This window comes from Pyxicephalus adspersus, chromosome 5 (genome assembly GCF_032062135.1).
Source record: "Pyxicephalus adspersus chromosome 5, UCB_Pads_2.0, whole genome shotgun sequence".
Lineage (NCBI taxonomy): Eukaryota > Metazoa > Chordata > Amphibia > Anura > Pyxicephalidae > Pyxicephalus > Pyxicephalus adspersus.
This window is the reverse complement of record NC_092862.1, coordinates 137,820,251-137,838,987: the sequence shown is the minus strand read 5'-3', so window position 1 is coordinate 137,838,987 and position 18,737 is coordinate 137,820,251. Positions and strand designations below refer to the sequence as shown.

General features: G+C 41.0%; 2 protein-coding genes across 2 annotated transcripts in view; both read right to left on the bottom strand.

Annotated features, from left to right (window-relative positions):
• Window positions 1–3,921, bottom strand: part of LOC140331668 (probable acyl-CoA dehydrogenase 6) — a 61,607-nt gene extending 57,686 nt beyond the window's left edge. The window contains exons 1-2 of the mRNA XM_072412877.1: window positions 3,770–3,921; window positions 3,407–3,595 (exon numbers count right to left, since the gene is read on the bottom strand). Of these exons, the coding sequence (XP_072268978.1) occupies window positions 3,407–3,568 (162 nt within the window). The 5' untranslated portion in view covers window positions 3,569–3,595; window positions 3,770–3,921. The remainder of the gene's footprint in view (window positions 1–3,406; window positions 3,596–3,769) is intronic.
• An 8,162-nt stretch (window positions 3,922–12,083) lies between these two features.
• Window positions 12,084–18,509, bottom strand: LOC140331666 (guanine nucleotide-binding protein G(T) subunit gamma-T1-like). The gene is made up of 3 exons (XM_072412876.1): window positions 18,192–18,509; window positions 17,981–18,079; window positions 12,084–12,488 (listed from the first exon to the last, which is right to left on the bottom strand). Exons 2-3 carry the CDS (start codon window positions 18,074–18,076, stop codon window positions 12,363–12,365), a joined length of 222 nt encoding a protein of 73 aa, XP_072268977.1. The 5' UTR covers window positions 18,077–18,079; window positions 18,192–18,509; the 3' UTR covers window positions 12,084–12,362.
• Window positions 18,510–18,737: the final 228 nt, after the last annotated feature.

Here is an 18,737-nt window from a genome sequence, read left to right as displayed (position 1 = left end):
TATGTATGTATGTATGTGTGTGTGTATGTTCCAACATGACTCGAAAACGCATGAAGACATTTCAACCAAACTTGCCTTACATATGACTGGGACTCCTGTGAGTGCACCTGTCATCTTTGTACACCACTGTGCTATATGTCAGAGCTATATTTCAACGTGTGTATGTCATGCCTAGGAAACGCATGGAGACATTTCAACCAAACTAGTGGGACATATGTCACTGCTGATCTTTGTACAGCGCTGTGGTATATGTCAGAGGTATACAAATGTATAATATTAGTGTGTGACTGTGGGGGGACATTAGAGTGTTAGCTCCTCTGTACAGAGACTGATGGGTCTAGCTCAGTGTTTCATTGTACAGCACCATCGTATATGTCAGAAGTGAGTGTGTGTGTTCACTAGGAAACACATCTAGACATTTAAACTAAACTTGCTAGAGATATGACTCAGACTCATGTGAGTGCACCGCTGATCTTTGTGCAGCGTTGTGGTATATGTCAGAGGTGTAGGTGTGTGTGTGTGTGTGTGTGTGTGTGTGTGTGTGTGTGTGTGTGTGTGGCTCAGTGACAGTGTGCCTTTTGCCTATATTTTTACATACTTTTTTTGGACTCTTTTTTTTTTTATTGGATAAGTTTCTGTCCTGTAATAATCCCTTCGAGAAAACGTAAGGCAATTGGCCGAGTGCAATCAAAGGCAAAAAATGCAACAACACCGTAGACAAGAATATCACTATGGCTTTATTTGATTCTTTTTCCTATATAACATTTCAATAAATAAATACCCGGGCAACGCCGGGTTATCAGCTAGTAATGTGTATAAAGATGGAGGGGATCTTGCAATAAATCAGAGCAGCATTGAGAAAGATGCTCTGGTGTTTGTTTTTATAATTGTAATCTATCGGTATCTATATGTTCTAAATAGCTGATATGCTTTTATTTCCAGGATAAATAATTTAACCCTAAGGCTACATACACAAGTGCAGATATTGGACGAGAATCTGGTGTGTAGTACAGTGCTCAACCATTGTCCGAACAATAGTCATGGTGGATCCATGAACAAGGAATGATTGTAATGAAAGTGAAGGGGAGAGAGCACAGCTGGGTGCTGCTCCCCTCTTCATAGAGCAGAACGGTGCTGTATGTACGGCGCTCGTTCATGCATCGTGCAGTCATCTGTCAATTCTTTCCAACAACAATTATTGCACTGTGCACAGAGCCTTACTGACCCAGAAAGTTAATTATTACCAAATGTCAGCAAAGCTAAAGATCAATTTTCCCCCAGCTTATCTTAAAGCGAAACTGTAATTTTTCTGTCCAAGGCAAAGTAACGAGTAGTGTATAGTGACAGAAGGCACCACTTCATTGGCTCTGTGATCTTCGGCTGTATCACCTACTGCAGTGCATTAAATTAGGTTAATGTGTTGTGTGAAGGCGGCTATTCATTTGAATGGGCTGCCTAATGCACCACCACAGAGTAACATTTCAGACACGTGTAATTGCTGTATGATGTGATGAGTTGCAATGCAAGTGTGTTTAGTGCATGTGTTTATGTATTTCTATTATTATTAATACACAGTATTTATGGAGCGCCATCATATTACACAGCGCTGTACAAAGTCCAAAGTCATGTCAGTAGCTGTCCTTCAAAAGGCCTCACAATCTAATGTCCCTACCATAGTCATTAACACAGTCTAAGAACAAATTTGTGGGGAAGCAAATTAACCTTGGAATGTGGGAGTAAATCGAAGCACCCACACAAACATGGGGAGAACCTTCAAACTCCATGCAGATATTGTCCTGGCCGAGATTCGAACTTGGGACCTAGTGTGTGTTGCATTAACCACAAGTTGCTGCACCACTGTATCAAACATCATTAGATAATGAATGACATTGATATGCATAATATACAGAGTAACATGTGCTAGGCTTGATGTATCATGAGCATTATACTTGCGTAGGGGGCCACTGTCTGCTTCAGCACTGAACACTATGGGAGTGTAGTTTGCCTCTCTCCACTTAGGTACTGAGCACTGTAGGGGGTACAGTGGCCAGTGCCCACTTTGGAATATCAAGCTGTGGAAAGTAAGGTAGATTCTGTTCACTTAGACACTGTAGCGAGACCAATGTCTGCAAAGGCACTGAACACTCTGAGGGTATAAATAGGCCATCGTCTGCTTAGACAATGAGCACTATGGGGGTAAAGGGTGGGAACTGTCCACTTGGGCAATGAGTACTCTGGGCAACTGGGTGGTCACCGTCCATTTAGGTATGGAGCAATATGGGGTATAGGGTGGCCACTGCCTGCTAAAGCAAACAGTACTGTGGTCGGTAGTGAGATCACGGTCAGCTTTTGCCACTGTCCGCCTAGGCATGGAGCACTGTCGGGTGTAGGATGGCCACTAACTGTTCAGCCATTGAGCACTGAAAGGGGTGGGGTGGCCACTGTCTGCTAAAAGACAAGGTACTGTGGAGTGGGCAAAGTCTACTTAAGCATGGAGCAATATGGGGTATAGGGTGGCCACTGGTCATTTAGGAACAAAACACTGGTGGTGGGGGGGGGCGGTTAAGATGGCCTCTGTCTGCCAAGATGCAAAGTAGTGTGTGGTGTAACACAGCCCTGTCTGCTAAAGACACCATGGGGTGTAGGGTGGCCACAGTCTGCAAAGAGATTGTGTGCCTATATACTAAGCATTAGAGGCACAGAGCAGTATAAGTGGGGGAAGGGCGACCACCATCCATTTAGTAACAGCGCGTGTACAGTGCTCGTCGTCTATCGTCCGAACAACCTTCCTAGAGGACCCATGGACGATGGACGATCGTAATTGAAGTGCAGGGGGAGAGAGCACAGCGGGGTGCCGATCCATTGTTCTCCCCTCTCCATAGAGCAGAATGGTGCTGTATGTACACCACTCGTTCATGTATCGTGCAGTCGTTAGAAAGGATCATGAAAGATCCTTTCCAATGACAACTCTTGCATGTGTGTACAAAGCCTTAGGCACAGAGCAATGTGGGAAAGGAGGAGGAAGGGTGACCACCATCCACTTAGGCACAGAGCACTGTGGGTGTAGGGTGGTCACTGGTCCCCTTTTACCTTTTTATGAAGTGTTTTGCAGCAGATCACATTGGTAAAGTACATATAAAATCCTTGTGGTGCCTGCGAATATTATTATTAAACAGGATTTTTATAGTGCCAACGTAATATGCAGCGCTGTACATTAAATAGGGATCAAGTGAACCTGTCACTGCACTAAACCAAGGCAAGGTAAACGCTTACTTAAAGGGTCCCTAGTCATATTAAGAATATTATCACTGGACTCTGGAAACGGAAAACCCATCCGGTGTCCCCCCATTCACCCCTAACTAGCACAGTTCTGGGTGGACTGATGAACACTGAATGGTGGCTTTACCTTTCGCAGAGACTCCCTGATGGCATGGTGCTCCGGGGTGTACAGGAAGCTGGTAGCCTGGGCAGCGGATTGGCCGGCTGATGCTGTAAGCGAGAAGAACCTGTGCGGAGATCCAGGGAGCCAAGCCGTCCACAGGCGCAGAGAACACAGCCGCAGTGCCATGGCTGCAGAGATCCTCAGGACTCTGACCTGCAATGTGACAACAAGGACACAATGTAACCTGATCACATTTCTTTTATAATGAGATAAAGTTCTGTGCAGGGGGAGCAGGGGACAAAATAACAGGAAAGCTTTATTTAGCGAAAACAATTTGTACACACACTCACTGTGACCAAAACACAAGGCTGCAAGCTTCTGAAGTACCTTACTTCCGGGTGACCGGCCAATGACAGCTCCTCCCCTGGTCACATGACGTATGATGTCATTACCAGGGTAACGAATTCTGGATCTGTTGTGTGTGTCCAGTGTGCCTGGAAAATGATTGCTAGCTTCTGTGACTCCTGTGAAAGATGAAACGAAAGGTTTATTAAACCTAAGATTTTCCTAAAGTTCAATTTAAAGGACATTTCCTCCTTTGCAGCCGGTGTTCTAACAAATAAATCTAGCAGGGGGCGTGTACAATGACGTCATCGTTAGGCACGTGTCATAGCGGTGTTTGTTTATTAATGCTGCGTGTCATGTTTTGCAGCTTTACATCTCTCCCAATACAAACCTATCCATATCTCCTGAACAGTATGTCATACCGACCTGAGATTTTCAGAGTGCACAGGGGACCGGTATAGCTAGCAGTACCCCAAATCATTTCTTCACCTTTAACAACTTTCAAAATATGGTCATAATTATAAAGACTAGTGAAAATTTAACAAATAGGTTGCTGTTTTAAAGTAAGTGTGTCTAGAAGCCCGAAATTAAACATAGAAATTAGGGACCCCGAAGGCTACTTACATAGCAAGGAGGTGCAAACCCCAAATTTAAACCTCCTTGTCACAAAACTAGAAATGTCATACTACACTACCCTGTCCCCTTCCCTACTTTGAACCCCAATGTCTCAGGAACGGTGGGTACAGGTGAACAAAATTAGAGGTGCTAGTGGGGGATTCCTGTGGCTAACATCCCTGAAAGATTTCATTGTTAGGCCATCGTCAGAACATAAAGAACTCTGCCTATCAAAAAACTCTACCCTGTTATACATAGCTGGATGCATCTAGCACCTGAACCTCAATTTCTCAGGAACAGGGGATACAGGTGAACAAAATTAGAGGTGCTAGTGGGGGACACCTGTGGCTAACACCCCCTAAAATTTCATTGCTAAGGCATCGTCAGAATATATAGAACTCTGCCCATCAAAACAATCTACCCTGTTACACATTGCTGAGGGCCTCTAGCATCTGGACCTCAATTTCTCCAGAACAAGGGGGTACAGGTGAACAAAGTTGGAGGTGCAAGTAGGGGATGCCTGTGGCTAACAGCCCCTAACATGTCATTGTTATGGCATCACTAGAACATAAGGAACTATGCCCATCCAAAAAATTAACCCCCTTTCCTGAAAAATTGGAGTTCAGGTGATAGAAGCCTCCTGCAATGTGTAACAGGATAGATTTTTTTAATGGGCAGAGTTCTTTATGTTTGACGATGTGTTAGCGATGGAATTTTAGGGGTGTTAGCCACATGTGACCCCCACTTGCACCTCTAATTTTGTTCACTTGTACCTGCCCGTTCCTGCGAAATTGGGGTTCATGTGCTAGAAGCCTCTAGCATGTGTACCAGGGTAGATTTTTTTGATGGGCAGAGTTTTTTATGTTTTGACAATGGCCTAATGATTACATTTTGGGGGGTGTTATCTACAGGTGTCCCCCACTTTTTTGTTTTGTACATCTCCCCGTTAAAGAGAAATTGGAGTTTAAAGTAGGGAAGGGGACAGGGTAGTGTAGTATGACATTTCTAGTTTTGTGACAAGTAGGTATAAATTTAGGGTTCGCACCTCCTTGCCATGTAAGTGGCCCGGGGGTCCATAATTTGTATGTTTAATTTCGGGCTTCTAGACACACTTACTTTTGAAACATCAACCCTAATGTTCAATTTTCACTAGTTTTTATAATAATGACCCCCATATTTTAAAAGTTGTTAAAGGTGGGGAGATGAAGTTTGGGGTACTGCTGTGCTCTCCTCCGTTGACATGCATAGCAATCATTCCTGGTCAGACCTCCAATGATTTACCATGGTGGATTGATAAATGGCATTGGGCATTTGCTGTACATATGTCAGGTTTATACAATTATCTGGTGTGTGTACATTAAAGTGGAATTTATGTTTCACTTTAAGTTTGCATGAACAGGCAGATCCTTATTGCAGAAAGAGACAGGTGATGTCCCTACGTGTCTTACCTGCCTGATTGCTTTGGGTATATGGCACTAAAGTTTAGCACAGGAGTTATGCCAACCCGACACAGCCAATCAAGATGGGCAAAAATCATCTGCAGCAGGAAGAAGAGAAGAAAGATGGTGGCACCCAGCGCTAGAACGCAGATAGGTCTGTGGTGTATTAGTGGTGAATTAGTTCAACTTTAATAACAAGTCAAATTCAGGTACTGACCCAGCTTGTAGTTGTAAAATCACATTTATGATCCATTATTATTATAGAGCTGCATTTGTGTATTTTACATTTGCCTAGCGTGCTGCTTTTTATTATCCAACTTGCACTGGCAAAATGGATGTTGGCCGCTGCTGATGCCTTCACTATTTTGTATGTAAGCTGTGTGGAGTTAAAACACTTCTCCACCTTCAGGAAACCGCAAAGGTCTCAGTTTATAGCGAGTGAGGTCATCAGGAAACAAAGAATGGGGTGTGCACGCCCTCCGCACTGCCATCCAGATGTTGCATGAGAAAGACAACAAGGATGAGGGTTAGAATCCACACTTCCTTATCACACTGGATGTTTCCATTTCCTCGTTCCCTTCTGTATTCTTCTGTTTCTGCTTTTCAGATACCAGAAACGTTTCAGAGTTGTGGCAGCCACTGGCACCCATCACCTGTCCCAGTGTGGTCCATACTTTTTTGATTTGGCACAAAAATGTCTCTTTCTCGGCATAAAATACTAGAAAAATCTCTGTTCTCTCTGTTTAATTACCCAGAATTTGAACTCTGAAACAACTGAATGAAACTGAGAGTTTTAATTTCACACCAAAAATCAAGAAATATCTGCAAAATTCTTTTTGATTTTGGCTTGATTCAGCTATTGGGTTGGGTGCAAGGCATTCACTGAGCTTAGTAAATGTGGTGAAAATTGAAAGACTGCCCAATCATGCAAAAATAAGCAAGATTGTTACTTGCACACGATTGAAGTCAGCAAAGCTTCACCCATTCACTAAACTTCAGTAAAACATTCTTCACCCCATTCACTAAACAGCAAAACCAAAATCCCACTTTAAATAATAAATGATCTGGCAGGTGGAGAGACAGCAGTTTTCCCTTCTGCAAAAACCCCCTTTATCTGCCTGATCATGCTGGGGAACCTGCAAAAAAGCTAAGCACATGTGCAGCTTATTGACGGTTGCCAAAGAAACCCAGCAATCATGTCTTACCATGTATGTGCCGAGAATGAACTCCTGCGCACCTGTGCAAGACCTACATCATCCCGTCACAGCCAATAAAGATGGCAAAGATAGTATTTAGAAAAATGAAGGAAGATAGTGGCGCCCTGTGATGAAATTGGGGTAGGTGAGTATCCTGGGTTTACCCCCTTGCATTAATCGCATGAATTAAATCATACCTAAACTCAGAAATTTCACTTTACATAAAAGGGTAGTCAACCCTTTTATGTAGAGTGAAAAGTCTGTTGTTTTAAAGAGTGCAACTCTCTTTAACAAAAAAAAAATAATGGGTGCAGCACCACCCTCTATATCTTGACTGCCTAGGCAAAGCCTCCCGGGATACCTAAATCAGGCATCCTGGGAGGCTCTTGGGTGCTCCTTCTGCGCATGCCCGAGCATCTTGGGCATGATCAGAAGGAGACTTTTCACACAAAGAGAAAAAATTGCCAATCTCACTCATACGCAGTGAGATCGGCAAGTTTTTTTTCCATCCTATGTCACCCAATCTTGTGCCTGGGTCGAGGTTTCTGGGTATTTTCAGTTTAGTTCCTCTTTAACCTTTGCAGAGCCTTGAATTGCCCAAACTTCTTTAGTAAATCATCCCCAATTAATCAGTATACAAAAAATATTAGGTGGTTCTGGTGTTTTGTAAAGGTGCAATGAGTTTTATATATGCACACACCTTGTAAACACCTTGTGCCACCGACAAGTCCATGTATCTATCAGTGCTGCATCCCTTGAAGCCTCCGTTGTGGATTTCAATTCTTTTGGGTTCACCCCAATCCTCTTCAGGTTTTGAGCGGCTACTCATGATGGAACTTCTGATGCCAGGAAGAGAGCAGGTATACGCCATGCCGTGTACACAAAATACCATTTTTTTTGTTTTGGATGATGTAGGGAAAGTTTAAAACATTTCAGGAAGTTTTAAGAAACTTTCTATCTGCTAAAGCGTGGAGAATTCCTCTCTTAGACAATTATTCCTGTAATAAGTGTCTGTATTGAAGATTTCCCCTTATCTCTTGTTCTGGTAACATCCCTAACACTTTGGATTTCCTGTTACTCTCTGTTTGGGTGACAAAGGTCATCAGGACAACTAGAGGGTTTAATATCTTCAACAGGGACACAGACAGACATAAAAACTTGATAAAGAGCCAAACTCATCCCTGCTTTGGAGGAAACTATTTTTTTTTATTTTCAGGGAAGAAAGAGGCCAACTCTGAATTTATGAAATGCTATATGTGTAAATAATATGTCTAAGCTTAGAACTGAGTTGGAGATTCACGCTTTTCACTGGTGGTGCAATTAAAATGCCAATGGTGCTGCACATGTGTTTGCAAATTTATGCCACCAAGACTTCTGGTTTTAATTTGAGAAGTTGAGTTTTGGTGGAATTTTATCAAAGTTTTGCAGCTGGAAAATTCAGAATTTTAGGAACTTTAGGAAGAAGGAAGTTTTCACGTCTTTCAGATCTGCCCAGCCAAACTGTGCCAAACTGACTAGTCTGATTTTTCAAACAGTAACCAGAAGTCCCTAAATTCTGTACACAAATATATTATTCTGTCCTTCAGATAATATTGGTTTGATCGCTCCATGTCCGATTGAGGACAAAAAAAATTGGTTGCTTATGATCAGTTGGCAAACTATCAGATCAGAGATCAGATCAAAAGTGAAAACTGGCCAGTGTATATTAGATATATTAGAAAGGTATACACTCACTTTTATTAAGCCTACAGGACAAGATTTACCCAATGTAGAAAAAAACTAATAGCAATTTTGGCTCAACCTGGTGCAAAGAAAACCCTTTAAAGTGAAACCAATGTGTATCTTGCCATCCAAGTAGGTGGAAACATCAGATGGGAACCCAAAAAAGAGTACATAGTGTATACCCTGTTAAATTTTTTCAGACGTTTACAAAAGAAATAAAAGGAATGAAGGTTGAGTCATACTCATTGTGGAATTGAACTCAAACCTCATCCCCATTCTCTTTTCCATGTGTATCCAAAATACAAAATGTCCCAAATGGATCAGATTGGGCACATTGTTACACCGACCACATTAAATGAGGTACAGGAAATGGTACAGACAGACTGAAGATCCAGCATGATATCACAGGGTGGTCCATTAAGTCAGGAGGTAATGGGAGATGCTGCATAAGGAAAACATATAGGGTCTGATTAATTAAGCTCTCCAAGGCTGGAGAGGAAACACCTTCACCAGTGAAGCTGGATGATCTAGCAAACCTGGGATGGATCTGGTCCGGGATTGAAAACATTTGCTAACAAATTAATGAGGCTCATAGTGACACCCCAGGGAGTTGGGAAATATAGGGAATATCCTCAAGTTTATACAGTATCAGTGTGTGAGCAAAATGAGTCAAAGTGTAAAAGTTTCAGTCAGTTTTCTTCCACAGATTATATTCACATTCCATCATGGGAAAGAGAAACCTGAAGCAGCAGACTGCAGGGTGAAGGTCAATAATTTTGCTGACCAACTCTTTACTTTCAATCTCAGTCACACAGAAGAGTTGGAAGCATGCATTCTATGCAATCTCTGTGCTGTGTATAGTCCACAACAGCTGCTGCTTATTTATATTATCAATCACATTATAGTAATTGTGCAAGGACCCCACGATAGGTCCAAGGTATCTCCAGAACAGACCTGATAAAAGCCAGGCTAAGATTGGGAGCCCATAAATGTCTTTATATAAGGTCTTATTCAAAACTATTAGGGTCAACATTGGACTGGCACAGAGGACGGAAAAAAAACCTCTCTCCTGGTCATATTTCAAAATTTTGGGGCTCTCTGTAGGCCATTGGCTCCTGCTACCTTGCAAAAAATACCACAATGCCTGTAAAGCTATGTCACTACATCTGGTGGGCTGCAAGTTCCCCATTTGGACCCCGAATAGGGCCCATTTACACCAGCCCAGTCCACTGTGTTAAACACATGCACCTGTTCAATTGAATGGGCTGCTTAATGCACATTTCATAGGACCAGTTGGTGCATTTTTTAATTGCCACACTGCATGGGCACTCTAATAAAGCCCGATAACATTTACTTTACTGCTAATGATGTGAATGTACCTTTAGATTTAGTTTACAAACAATGCAAAAATATTGCTAAGCCTCCAAAAGCTTTTTGTTAAATGACCACTATTCCATAACCAAAAATTCATCACATTTATTAGGCACATTTGAGATTTAACTCTGCCACCAGTACCAGGTCCCTAACTGATTTCCAGGTTTCAGAAATATCTGCTGTATTTGCAGCCCAGCTAATGCAAATTTTACCTTTAAACTCTTATCCATCTGTCCAAAAGCAGTTGAATCAGGTCAAACTTGAGGTCAACTGTAGGCCATACGTAGTGAATTTTGAACAATTTTAGAGGATGGTTGGTGAATTTGGTTACATCTAGACAAACCAATAAACTCAGGGATCACACAGAACTGTACAGGGCCTCTCCCACATAAGTCTGAAATTGGAAATATTAATTAATACAACACCTTAATAATGTATCGAGCAGTGTTTCCCAACCAAGGTTCCTCCAGGGCTTACTAGGGGTTCCTTGAGCAATGAGCAATTTGTGTCTCTTAGGTCAGTTTGGGTGACCCCAATGATCTTTTTGGCTATCTGTAAAGGTGACATTCTTCCCAATGGCCAGCAATGTAGGAGGCATTTTTTCTGTACTGTGATCTGTGGATATAGTAATAGGACTAATTAAAGAAGGGGTTTGCTGAGGACCTGACAGTTTTTTTAGGGGTCCCTGATGTTAAAAAGGTTTAGAAACCCTGATATCTGAGTTATGCCTTTATTTGCAAACTCCAGAGGTGACTTTATTCAAGTCTGCAACCAATTTCTTGCAATTCAGGAAAGAAACACATTTAGCAACAACTAGAGACCAGGGAAGCATAAATCAAGCCTAGGGGGTACAGGCAACTCCCAGGAAGAAAGAAGAACATAAAACTGAAATAGGACTTAGCAGCAGACATGTTCTTAATGCTTGACTGGAGCTCCAGGAGTGTTTATAAGAATAACATCTTATTTAAACAGTTGTGCTGTTGCTGTATATTGTATCAGTAATGCAGACTAGAAATTTATTGAAAGGTCCACTTTTAGGCCTCATACAGATAACCAATAGACTTCATAGGCTTGTCACTAGAAATGATCTTTTGTGATCGTTTACAGGTACAAAAGAACAAATGAAGGGGCAAGGTGTGCTAGTGGCACCCACTGTGCTCTGCTTCATAGGATTGGACAGCGGTTGTTGCCAAATGGTCCTTTACCAATACACCATGCCGGATTGATGAATGACATTAGTGGTCCACTGTGTACATGTCAGATTTTCACTGTTCACAACTAATCATCTTGGGCAACTTTAGAATTAGTTATAGTTCACAGATTTGCTTCACTACCTTTTCTGGGATCCTTGAGCATGACTGTGGTGCTAAAAATCCTTCCTAAAATATGGAAAGTCTACTGGAAAAATGTTTCTTACTGCCACCAATCAGTTTCAAACTATCCTTTTTATAAATGTGCTTGGTAATAAAAGAAGCAGTAAGAGGGGTGATATACAGTGCAAGCATGGGCAACATGGTGGCTCAGTGGTTAGCACTGTGGCCATTGCAGTGCTAGGTCCCAGGGTCGAATCCCAGCCAGGACGCTATCTGCATGGAGTTTGTGTGGTTTTCCTCTGGGTACTCTGGTTTCCTCCCACATTCCAAAAAAACATGTAGTCAGGTTAATTGGCTTCCCCCCATAAATTCATCTTAGACTGTATTAATGACATATGACTATGGTAGGGACATTAGATTGTGAGCTCCTTTGAGGGACAGCTAGTGACATGACTAGGGTCTTTGTACAGCACTGTGTAACATGTTGGTGCTATATAAAACACTGTATAATAATAAAAAGCATCAGGGATTATAGACTTGTTCAGGCTGTTTTCATGTCAAGAATGGTGCAGTTTCTGGCTCTAAGAAGGAGACACAGGGGTGGTTGGGAGCTCCTGATGACTTCCCACCATTTGGCTAATAAATCACACAGCAGACAACTGCGATTTAGTGCAAACACTAAAATAAAGGTAATGGGTTACATTTACAGACATATTTTATTAAAACAAACTAATACAACCCATAAAGCAACATGTTAAACCTAAAGTGGAGATAAAATCAGTTACATTCTCTGGTCTGAGTTTGGTGCCCAGGCCGATCACTGGACCTCAGAGTATAGGTGAGCGGAGTGCAAACCCTAAGGACATCCGTGAATTTCCTCGCGGTACAGCATCGGGTTATATAAATGAGCCAGAATAGCCAAAGAGTTATCTACATCATTGCGCGACTAAAGAAAACAGTCCTATAGGGGGGCAAATTAGGCAATGACACATCCTCCTTTCTCCTTGAATGGGTTCTTGTCTTCTGGAATGCCCTTTACCAGAGGGTCCTCGCCGGAGTTTCCCTCAATGTAGGTCTTGATTTCTTCGCACATTTTGGAGACCTAAATGTAGAAATAATTTGATGGTTAGAAGTATTCAAATTAGATACCCCAGTCAATAAAGTTCTGCAATCTCTTGTAATAGTTCAACATTATTTATTAATTTATGCATTTACAGGTAGTCCCTGTGTTAAGGACATCCCACATACAGACAACTCCTAGATACAAATGGGGCTTCCCGGCTCATTTGTGTGCAGGACAGAGGCTTGATAGGGGGGGGGGGGGGGGGGGTTTACATGACTTGCAGAAAAAATCTTATGCTAAACACAGCTGAGGTTCTGGGTGATCTTAGGGGGGTAAGCTGATCTGCAGCCTCTTGTAACTCTTTATTGACCAAGACAAACTCTACAGTTGTTTCTTTTTGAAAATCAAAGCACAGCTTGCTCCAGAAGTTAATGAATGTCTAGGCTACATAAAGTTTTTTTTGTTTATTTTGCTTTGTTTGTGATTATCTCACAGTGAGGATTTTATACAGTAACTGACACCACGCTGCCTAATATTATGTTGAGACAAACATCTGTCCTAAATGAATTTACTAAAATAATGTACCTGCTCCAACTTACATACAAATTCAACTTAAGAACAAACCTACAGTCCCTATTTCATATTTAACCCGGGGACTACTTGTAATACTTTTCTTTTCCTTTTTTAGTGTACATATCCTCTTTTATATAAAACAAAATTTGAAATTCTAAAAGAATTAAACAATTGTCTACTCTACTGCTACTATGGGTGCCAATTTGCTGTAACCCCTTTGGCAAAAAAGAAAGGTGGTAAGTACTTTGTATTGGCAATGGTTGGTGGTCCTCAGGGGATGGGACTACCAACACTATTAACCATTGAAAATGCTGACTACTTTATGAGCATTTTCATTGGTTGGAGATGCTTCAGGTTGCTTACAGTCCATGTATACAAACTGTAGTTTGCATCATTGAGAGATCTGCCCCTTGGAGAATGTCCTACCTTATTCTTCGGGTGCAGTTCTATATATTGCTCTGCACTGTGCCCATAGCCAGCCATCAACCCATCAACCTAGCCAGTGCTGGCCAATACTCCATTGACCTAACAGATTGACAGCTTCTGAATGATAAAATGTAAGCTTTTTTTAAAAAAATTACGTGTTGCCAAAAATGACTTCATGCGGTTGTAAAGTCACTGAAACACTCACACGATCATGAAAGTTCGTTTCCAGTGACAATGCTCTGTATGGGACTTTAATTTACTTACTATATGAGTCATAATGTCACTGAGCTCTCTGCAACCAAAATTATTATTATTATTATTATTATTAAACAGGATTTATATAGCGCCAACATATTACGCAGCGCTGTACATTAAATAATGGCAAGAAATGGTCCTAGCAAAACTAGAACAAAACACTAGAACAAAAAAATAACAACTAAATAGAAACTTTAAAGCAGAAGTTTCATTTGCATAAATTTTGGTTCCTTTTTCTCACAATTCAAATACATTTTTTAATAAATCTTTTCTATTTTTCATTGCATTATATAATTTTATTATAGAAATTTTAGAAGACCAGCAGCCAGGAAATAAGACGGGCTTCATAGGATTAGCTGCAGCTTCCAATACACATTGCGCCTGATTATATAAAGCTCTCCAAGGCTGGAGAGGATACATTTTCATCAATGAACCTGGGTGATCCAACAAACCTGGAATGGTTTTCCTAATATTAATATGCTGTTTGTTAGCAAATGTTTTCATTCTGGGACCAGATCCATTCCAGATTTGCTGGATTACTCAGGTTAACTGATGAAAGTGTATCCTCTCCAGCCTTGCAGAGCTTTAATAAATCAGGCCCATTGAGAGAAGCTCACAGTGTGCAGTGAAATCTGAGGCGATTTCAGCCCAGGGGCCGGTACAACTGTGGAAGCTTGAAGAGAAGGCTGGAGGTGAAGCTTTAAAATCTATTTTCATAAAGCTGTATTGTTGTAACTTTTTGTACAATGGATCTAGGTGTTATGGTTTATGTATTTTGCAGTGCACACCACGTATTGTATAACAAATTAATTTATATAAATTATACATTTGTATCACCCTTTCTTACATGACCTGGTTTAAACTGTGACAACACATGCTTCCTATAGGATAAGGCTGAAGGGTTTATGGTAATAGGATTGGAGGTATGCATTTCTTAATCTCAGCTCCATACCACAGCAATAGCACTGAGCTAAGCGTCACTGAGTTTAACCTATTTCCTCTGAACACCATAAAATTGAATTAAGCAGCACATTATTTGCCACCTGTTACTTGCTCAGCATGCAAAATGAATTCAACGCAGCATAAGAATGATATAGACAATATAATTCTGTTTATGGAAACAGAATATACATATATGCTGTGAGTTTGTTTTCATGATCCTTTCCAATGAATGCACAATGCATCGGACAAGAACCATTGCACGGGTGTACGTAGCCTTATTCAATCTAAGGAACATCATTCACTTTTTAATCTGATTGCTCAATCTTTGTACAATTTACCAAACCTGTAATAGGACCTCCTCAAACTTTCCAATCAATCTGTATCCAATCTCTTGCACTTAATAATTGTTGGTAAATCTAAAGGCCAGTAATATTGTAACATGTAATGTGAGCTTTAGAGATGATTTGCCTCACTTTGGAGAGATCTCTGCACTCGCATCTCAAATCTGAACCAAAGGAACAACGATAGCTGAAGAAATAAAAGTAGAAGAGGTTTTAACTTACCCTATACAAAAATAAAAATTAGGATATAAATATTCCTAATAATTGCAGAACGCTGCATGAACACTGTATGGAGTCAGGTGTTTTGGCAATGCTGCAGCAAATGATTACACTTGGCACCAGACATTTTTTATAATAATATTATTATCCAGTGTTTATATAGTCCTGACATATTTTGCAGCACTTCAAATCCCAGTCTTTTCACTTGCTGTCCTTCATTGGGGCTCACAATCTAATGTTACTACCATAGTCATATGTCATTAACACAGTACAGGGCCAATTTGGGGGGAAGCCAATTAACCAAACTGCATGTTTTTGGAATGTGAGAGAAAACCGGAGTACCCAAAGAAAATCCATGCAGATAATGCCCTGGCTGAAATTCGCTGCAAACCTCTGAGCCTCCGTGCACCCATGTTGTATTCCAGATGCAGACAGACATGGCATGGTCCTATTGGATTAATAAATTACTGTATGTCTAAGCCCTTTTTTTCTGGGTGAAGATGATTCTCAGACCTTCTATACACAGGTAAAGGGACTGTGTGCCAATCCTGATTTCTTTTGAGCTCCCTTGGAAGCCATGATTGTACTGAGCCACATGCATTAGTGCATAGGAGCGGCTGCTAATATGCTTTGAACAGTACGGAACATTGGAACAGATTCAAAGCTTTGCATGACGCTCCAAATATAAATCTTATACAGACACTCAATCCTTGTGGCACAGAATTAATATTATTGATCATTTTGGATAACAACAGTGACAAGCTCAGCTGCCTGTCTGTTGTGTGCAGAATGGAAGGCAACCCACTTCTCCCCCCCCCCCATTAGAAAACAATAGCAGTTGTTTCTGTTGGTCAGTTGCTGATTTAGCATGGCGGATCTCTAAACTTTATTGGGAAGCAGCTGCACTAGATTTTCACCCAACACGATCACAAAGCACGAGGCTATAAAAATCTAGCACCTGTGCACAGACAATATAAACTGAGATGCAAACCCTTCAGCAAGCCAGGGAAATTGGCACTCAGAACCACCTAAGACGTGCAACTGGTAACATTCCTAATGGAAACATGAAAAAAAAAAAATATATTGATTCCTTATTGGTTTTATAATCCAACAGTCCAAAAATATCTAAAATATTCAAAATCTTTGAATCTGGATATCTGACCCAGCCCTCCACCCTCCTATAAACCATTCAGGTTCATTGTCTCAGAGCTGAGCCAAAAACTGCTACTGTTACTGCTTTAAAACTAGAAAATCCATTTAATAATCTAAATAATAATAATAATCCAAGCCTACCTGTAGGGCTTAGATCACACAGACATTGGAGGGGATTGCAAATTTAGTGTTAGGGAATGTTTTTAGCTTTTAAGGCGCAAAATTGGACTGGCATTAAGATTTGGGCAAGTCCGTTATGGCGTGTGGGTAGACAGCCATCCACCTGATATACAGTCAATCAAATATCGCCACTGGACATGTTATGGTATTATGGACTGGAATGTGTGTTACTTCCCCACCTTCTAGGTCACGCGTGTCTACACTTTGTTGGCTTGCAAGCTACGTTTAAAATGACCAAGTCAAAATGATCTACCATCAATAAAAACTTGGACTTAATAATTCCTGTGCACAGTAGAGTTTATTTTGAAAGGCAGGGCTGTGCGATCTACTCGTGTTGCCTTTGCGATCTACCGGTAGATTGCAATCCACCTGTTGGGCACCCCTGTTCTAGATTGTAAGCTCTTCCGGCAGGGTCCTCTCCTCCTGTGTCACTGTATCTGTCTGTCATTTGCAACCCCTATTTAATGTACAGCGCTGTGAAATATGTTGGTGCTATATAAATCCTATTTAATAATATTAATTAATGGTTAAAGTCAACCAATGAAACTTAAACCTGGCATGTGCTAGAAAAATGGCAATAAGTGTACCTATTTCTAACTAACCCTAATAAATTGATCAAATGGAGGATCCTTGGTGTACAATTTTTTTGTGGTCATTTTTGTCACAGTAAATGATCAATTGTATGATCACATCGATGCATGTGTGACCCCATTTAGTGACAGACTGTAGCACACATGCGATTTTACATTTTCTGTTCATGATCATCATTTATCTGAATATCATAGTTAACTGTGATCCCCATGTAATGGTCAAGCTAAAGGGGTCTTCCTATGCGCCCCTTCAGATGCAGAGGTATCCAGGACATCCAATTATAAATCAATATCCCAGGATGGAAATCAGAACCATTGCAATATACTGTAAAAAGGTTGGAAGACAAAATGGAGCAAAGTTTGCAGAAAACGTTTCATGTAAATGGTCCACAGAAAAAAAGGTTAACCTTTGCAAAATGTGCAAGACAAAAAACTAAATTATAGGTCAAACTTGAAAAAAAAGAAAAAGAAAACATGAAAAAAGACACGAAAAGTGCAAACTCTGCACAGGAAACAAACACAGAAAAATGAAAAAAAGAAAAAAGAAAAGCGTGTATGCATTTCTAAGGTTGCTCACTGCATTTGTTTTTTCATTTTGCATGGGAAAAAATGAATATTGCAAACTTCACACAGAAAAAGAGATAAATATTATAAAATGAAAGTTTTCCTTTACTGTGCACAGAATGAAGACACACAAAAAATAAATATTGTAAACTAATCACTAAAAATAAATAAATACCCATGAAAGCGTTCCCTAATTTTGCATAGAAAGAGAAACTAAACACACATTATAATAAAGTAAAAAAAGTTTTGCCGAAGTTTGCAGAATTCCAGGCACAAAGTTTGCACTCACCAGCTGCCTCTCCAGCTTCACCTCCTTCTTCAGCTGCTCTACTTCCATTTTTGCTTTATCTTTTTCCGTCAAATCGTCTATATTGATGACCGGCATTTTCTGGTGGGGGAAAAAGGGGACAATATATGTCGATGAGGTCTTTCTCTCGGTCATGGCGCAGGGAAGGCGCAGAGAAGGCGCTAAGGGACGTCTGCTGACACATACAACTTACTTGTGTTTCAGGGGTCCCTGTTCCGAAGTCCCTGAAGTAGCCGCTTCCTCTGCCACAAACTCTCCGTCCACCTTCCCAAAGCCAGTCCAACAATAGGCACTTAGCGCTTTTTTAAAGTCATCTGCATAATCTGAGCTAATCTGATCCCATCCAGGAGCGCTCCAATGCGCCAGTGCGCGCTGACCAAAGCCACTGTCACTGCAGCCACAGCCCTAATTACCTGCCTGCCCCTCCAACACACAGTCCTGGGTTTGTACTGCTTCTGTCATCATCACAGGGTGGAACTAGAAGTTTCAGCATGCCCTGTGGTGCATGCTAGGAGTGGTAGTCCCATCATTGTGACAAGTGGCTCTCATTTAGAAGGACAGACCCTTTCCTGGATTCTTAACAAACTCTGATTAGTTGTATGCAGGCTCTAAGTGGCAGGGAAGTTCCTGCCTTTGTTTTTTTGGAATTTGCAGTCCTTGGTTATGTCCTGAGTTTTGGTACTGACCACGTACACCGGTATGTTCCTGGATAGGAACGCAGAAAACAATCATTTCTGGT